Source organism: Psittacula echo (assembly GCF_963264785.1).
Source record: "Psittacula echo genome assembly, chromosome: Z".
Classification (NCBI taxonomy): domain Eukaryota; kingdom Metazoa; phylum Chordata; class Aves; order Psittaciformes; family Psittacidae; genus Psittacula; species Psittacula echo.
Window position 1 is genome coordinate 11,509,506 of NC_137742.1, and position 5,866 is coordinate 11,515,371.

Consider the following 5,866-nt stretch of genomic DNA (forward strand, 5'->3'; position numbering starts at 1 on the left):
GTGGCCCCAGCCTGATGACTCGAAGGCAGAGCCAAAAAGCTGCCCAGCATCAGCACTGATGCTGCCCACAGCTGATGAATCCTGAGCCATCCAGGCATGAGGTGGTGGCACAGTGAGGAGGCAGAGACGCTCCAGTGTCTTCCTTCCCGCTGGCACAGCCGCAGGGATGCTGTTGCTGTGGCTCGGACACGTGCCTGCAGCTCTTCCCTGATCCCAACCTTTGCTAAGGCCCGGGCACCATCAGGGCACCCATGGGTGCCAATATCCCCCTTCCCACTGGTGTGCTGGGACCAGCGCGCCAGGACGGGGCCCTCATGTGTCACACGCCCGGCTCCGCGTGGGAATGAGCATGCAGATGGTCCCGCGGCGGAGGGGGCAGGCTGGGAATCACACACATCACATGTTGGAGCCGCCTGCCAGCGCCGCTCAGCACCGCGGGTGCGGGGCAGCAGCAATTATCCCTGCACGGGCCCCCCAGCACCACAGCAGCGGGAGATCCCGGCGCAGTGTGAACACTGCTGCTCATTATCCCGCTACCTGGGGACTCCCCTGCTGTGGTTGGCAGCGCAGGAGACGGCTGCTCTGATGGGCCCCCAGCGAGTGATGCCTCCTGGTCCCTGGGCACCAGCTGGGAATGCCTCTCTGGGCTGCAGCACCTTCCTATAGTGCAACCCCAGTGCAGGGGGATGTTGTGCCCCACACCGCTGGAGAGCAAATCCTGCTACTCCACAGCTTCAGCTCACCCCAACCTGCTGTTGCTGCTGCTGTTGCCCTCCCTATTTTACCCTAAGAGGGTCTTCTCTCACTCCTGTGACCAAACCCCCTTCTTGGGACCCATGTGCCCCAGATCCATGCACTGCTCCACTTCCCTCCTGCACCCTCACAGCCCTCCTATGTGGCCCAGCTTCTCCACATGGCCATTGGAAGGATGCAGGATGCCCAGCAATCAACGCAGCAGCACACACACGTACACATGGGCATGTGAATCTAAGAGAGGCTGTGGGTAAAGACAGATTTAAGGAAGGTGAGACCCAGCACCAGCTCTGCTATGCCCTAGCCCTGGGCAGAGCTGTGGGGAGGACACCTCTCACCCTTGGCTGAACAAAGCTTTCTCCAAGGCAGAAAGGAGATGCACACAAAAGGCAGGGTTACAGCTGGTCCAAATCCCTCCAGGATTCCTGTTCTGGTGTGGAAAGGGCCTGGATGTGTTTCTTGTTAACGTGGAACCTACAGAGCAAGGATGTGGAGACAGGATGTGGGTGCCCCAAACCAGCTCCCCGCTTGCTGCTGCAATTCCACCATCAGCACTCAGACCCTCCATAGCCAGAACCCCATATTATTTCAGGTCCACCTCCCCATGGCCACCATGAATGACTCCAGCACCCCCTTACCAAGCAGCCCCCATTTCTCCCTACGCTGAGCTAGAGGAAAGCTGGGGGACACCTTTTTGGGTCCAGGGGCACAGTGCAGGGATAGGGTGCAGCAGCACAGCACCCTTATCTCTGAGCACCTTCCCTCCTCCGTGCAGAGCCATGGGGGTGCTGATGTCCAGGCGGCAGACGGTGGAGAAGGTGCAGAAGGTCAGCTTGGCCGTGTCAGCCTTTAAGGACGGGCTGCGGGAGCAGCCCTCGACGCGGCGGCGCGCAGGGGCAGCGGACGCCCGCCGGGGGACGCTGGAGCAGTCGGTGCAGGAGGGAGAGGACGAGGCGCCGGCAGGGCCCTCCCAGCCCGAGGAGACCAGCGCGGCGAAGGCAGCCTGGGAACGGCTGCGGGATGGCCGCGGCGTGGAGCCGGAGGAGTTCGACCGGGCCAACAGGTTCACGCCTCCCGCCTTCATCCGGCCCAAGCGGGAGCTGCGCGATGATGAACCCCCCGACATCAGCCTGCAGAGGGAGCAGGTGAGCAAAGAGAGGGGATGGGGCGGAACAGGGGGGTGCGGGCAGCGCCGGGGGACACGGAGCAGGGGCAGGGACGCGAGGCACGGCAGAGCCCCATGGAGGGGATCAGTGGGGCGGCTGGGGATGTCATGCGGGGGAGTGTGAAACTGTGCGCTGGAGGGATCCTGTCGTGGGGAGGAGAGGTCACCGCTGGGCGCAGACAGCTCCAGCTCTGAGGACCCCACCACAAGAAGGACGTGGGCCTGCTTGAGGGAATCCGGAGGAGGCCACGGAGATGCTGCGAGGGCTGGAGCAGCTCTGCTCTGGAGCCACGCTGAGAGAGCTGGGCTGGTTCAGCCTGGAGAAGAGAAGGCTCCTTAAGGGGAGACCTTAGAGCAGCTCCAGTGCCTAAAGGGGCGACAGGAAACCTGGAGAGGGGCTTTGGACAAGGGCCTGTAAGGACAGGACAAGGGGAATGGCTTTGAACTGGCAGAGGTGAGATTTAGATTAGATATAAGGCACAAGCTCTTCCCTGTGAGGGTGCTGAGGCGCTGGAACAGGTTGCTCGGAGAAGCTGTGGCTGCCCCATCCCTGGCAGTGTTCAAGGCCAGGTTGGATGGGGCTTGCAGCAACCTGCTCTAGTGGAAGGTGTCCCTCTCTGTGGCAGGGGTTGGAACTGAATGAGCTTTAAGGTCCCTCCCAACCCAACCTATTCTGTGATTCTATGTTTGTCAGCCCACAACTCCAGCCATCCATCCACACTGAGACCCTTACAGCTCAACTCACTACAACCCAACAACTTACCTGCCTATGCCCACAGTCCTACAGCCCACCCATCCTCACCCATGACCCTACCCCCCTGCCCATCTATCCACCTACCCCAACAATCCTACACCCCAGCCCATCCTACTTACAGCTAACCCACCCACAACTACAACCAGCCAACCCACAGATCAGCACTTCCACCCATCCACGCTACAGCCAACCTACAACCCATAGCCCAGCCATCCACACCTACCACACTGCACCCCAAAGAACCAACAACCCCACAGTCCCTCCAACCATCCACCCTCCATTCATGATCCACATTCACCCTCCTCTAACCCAACCAGCCATGCCCCCTACAACCCCACCACCCACTGATTCCCTACACCAGCCCCATACAATCCCACCCTCCCATCCAACACCCATCCCCACCTTGACCCCCACCTTGAGAAGCCACCCCTTGTGCCCGTTGCCCATCTGAGCACCTGCCCATGTCCCCCAGGTCCAGAACGATGAGATGTGTGAGATCTGCGAGGTGTGGACGGCCGAGAGCCTCTTCCCGTGCCGCGTCTGCAGCCGCGTGTACCATGACGGCTGCCTGCGCCGCATGGGCTACCTGCAGAACGACAGCGCCGTGGAGGTGACGGAGACGGCGCACACCGAGACGGGCTGGAGCTGCTACTACTGCGTGAGTGCATGGGGTGGGGGGCACCGGGGGCTTCTGCTGCGGAGTGGGTGAGGAGCAGGGTCCCACATCTCAGCCTGGTGCCGGGCGACAGGGAGCCTGCTGCTCCGCAGCTCCTGCCACCGCTTTGGCTTGATGGGGTGGCATCAGGGGAGAGTGGACCTTCACCACGTCCCCCCTGCTGCAGCCAGCCCCACAGCACCTTGGTGGGGATATGGCCCCACAAACGTGCTGCTGGGCACACAAAGGCCCAGGGTGCAAAGCCATCCCACTGCAGCACCCCTGGGTGACACAGCACTCCACGCCTTTCTGTGTGCCTGCACCCGTGTGCCTTCAAGGGATCCCTGTGCCATAGCACAGCCGGGTGCTCCCCCCATCCCGTGCCTTTGCCCCACGACTCCTCTCTGCCCCCCACCCCAGGACAACCTCAACCTGCTGCTGACAGATGAAGAGATGTACAGCCTGATGGAGACCATGAAGCAGTGCAAGATCATTCCAGGTGTGTATTCCACCAACAGCAGGTCCCAGGCAGTTGGGGAGGTGCATCCCCCCCATCCTGGGCACTGCACAGCCCATGCGTCCCCCACAGAGACCTCCCTGTCCCTGGATGACTTCCTGCACTACAAGCACCTGGTGCACAAGCAGCAGTTCGAGCAGCCCATGGCCGAGGCGCAGGAGGAGCAAGCGACCCTGCAGTTCTCTGCCTTGGACCCTGACAAGAAGGGGCACATTGAGTGGCACGACTTCCTCTCCCATGAGTCCATCCAGCTGCTGCAGAAACTACGGCCACAGGTATGGCTGTGGGGCCAGGGGCCAGCTCCAACAGGCTGCACCCATTACCATGACACCCAAGGCCAGCTCCAAAGGCCAAACCTCATGCACATGGCACCCAAGGTCAGCTCCTACGGCCAGCACCCATGGCCACAGAACCTGCAGTTGGCTCCCATGGCTGTGGAACCCATGGCCATAACACCCAAGTCCAGTTCACATGGCCAGCACTCATGGCTATGACACCCAAGGCCAGCTCCCACGGTCAGCACCCATAGCCTCCATACCTGGGACTGGCTCCCATGGCCAGCACCCATGCCCATGGCATGCAAGATGAGTTCCTATGGCCAACACCCATTCCTATGGCACACAATGTCAGTTCCTATGGCCAGCACCCATGCCCATGGCACACAATGTCAGTTCCTATGGCCAGCACCCATGCCCATGGCACACAATGTCAGTTCCTATGGCCAGCACCCATGCCCATGGCACGCAAGGTCAGTTCCTATGGCCAACACCCATGGCCATGCCACCCATGGCCAGCACCCCATAACACCCAAGGCTAGCTCTCACAGCCAGTACCCACGGCCAGGTCCCATTGCCATGACACCCAGGGCTAACTCTCATGGCCATCACACCCAAGGGCATCTCCTATGACCATGATACCCAAGGCCAGCTTCCACAGCCAGCACCTGTGCCATGGTACCCAAGTCCGGCACCCACGGCCATGACATCCATGTTCCCCATTCCCTTCTGTGTCCCCCAGAACGCACTGCTGCGGCTGCTGACGGCTAAGGAGCGGGAGCGTGTGCGGGCAGCCTTCCTGGCTCTGGACCAGGACAATGACGGCTTCATCGGGGAGGCCGAGTGCCGCCGTGCCCGGCACTCCTGGTTCCGCAAGCACCACAAGGAGACACCGTCCTGCAACGTCAGGTATGGGGATACCCCCCCTTGGAGTGAGCCGAAGGTTCCACCACAACCCATCACCACCCATTAGAGGTGCTGGGCACACAAACGGGTGCCCCCTTCCCATAGCCCCCCTCCCCACAGCATCAGCCACGTGGGACCCATATCGGAGAGCAGCCCCGCCAGTAGCAGCAGCAGCAGGAGCCTGGAGAAGACCCCGCGTGCACTGGAGCAGGAGGAACCCAGGTGAGATGGGGATGGGGATGGTGGCGATGGGGGGGACACCCCCACCGTGGGGCAGCCGCAGTGACCCCGTGTGTGCCCGCAGGCCCGTGGACTGGCCCGGCTTCCTGCGGGACAACGTCGCCTTCGTGCTGGCCGCCCGCCCCAACAGCGCTGCCCTGCACCTCCTGCCCCCCGCCTAACCCAACCCCGGCGCCACCTTGGCCTCTCCCGCTACCACCACCCCGCCCTGCCCTCCCCTGAGGGCGGAGCTGGGCGGTGATTGGCTGGCGAGGATGCAGCCGAGCTGCCTTCTCCACCTGCCTCCGCTTTCGATTGGCTGTGAAGAGGATGGGTGCCAGGCTCTGATTGGCTGAGGGAGAGGGGCGCAGTTTTGAGGATCTCTGATTGGTGGGGAGGGGTAGGGTGTGGTCCCATGGTCTCCCCACAGCCCACCGTGGGGATGCCATGGGGCACAGGGAGCTGTTGTCCCCATGATCCCCAGCCCCACAGCACCCGGTCGCTCGCCAGCCCTGCAGCTAACAGGTCCCCATGAAGAAGTGGAGTTTGCTTTGTTCCTGGGGCCAAGTCTGGGTAGGTTTGGGGTGACAGCAGACCCTCCACGTGTCCCCAGCGCCGTGGG

The 5,866-nt window shown here is 62.2% G+C and overlaps 1 protein-coding gene across 1 annotated transcript; it reads left to right on the forward strand.

Annotated features, from left to right (window-relative positions):
* Window positions 1-1,532: 1,532 nt before the first annotated feature.
* Window positions 1,533-5,426, forward strand: PHF24 (PHD finger protein 24; the record flags this gene model as incomplete). Its single annotated transcript, XM_080637683.1, has 7 exons — window positions 1,533-1,898; window positions 3,145-3,330; window positions 3,748-3,826; window positions 3,917-4,119; window positions 4,862-5,028; window positions 5,146-5,247; window positions 5,330-5,426. The coding sequence occupies 7 exons, from the start codon at window positions 1,533-1,535 to the stop codon at window positions 5,424-5,426; spliced, it is 1,200 nt and encodes a 399-aa protein (XP_080493809.1).
* Between the last annotated feature and the right edge of the window lie 440 nt (window positions 5,427-5,866).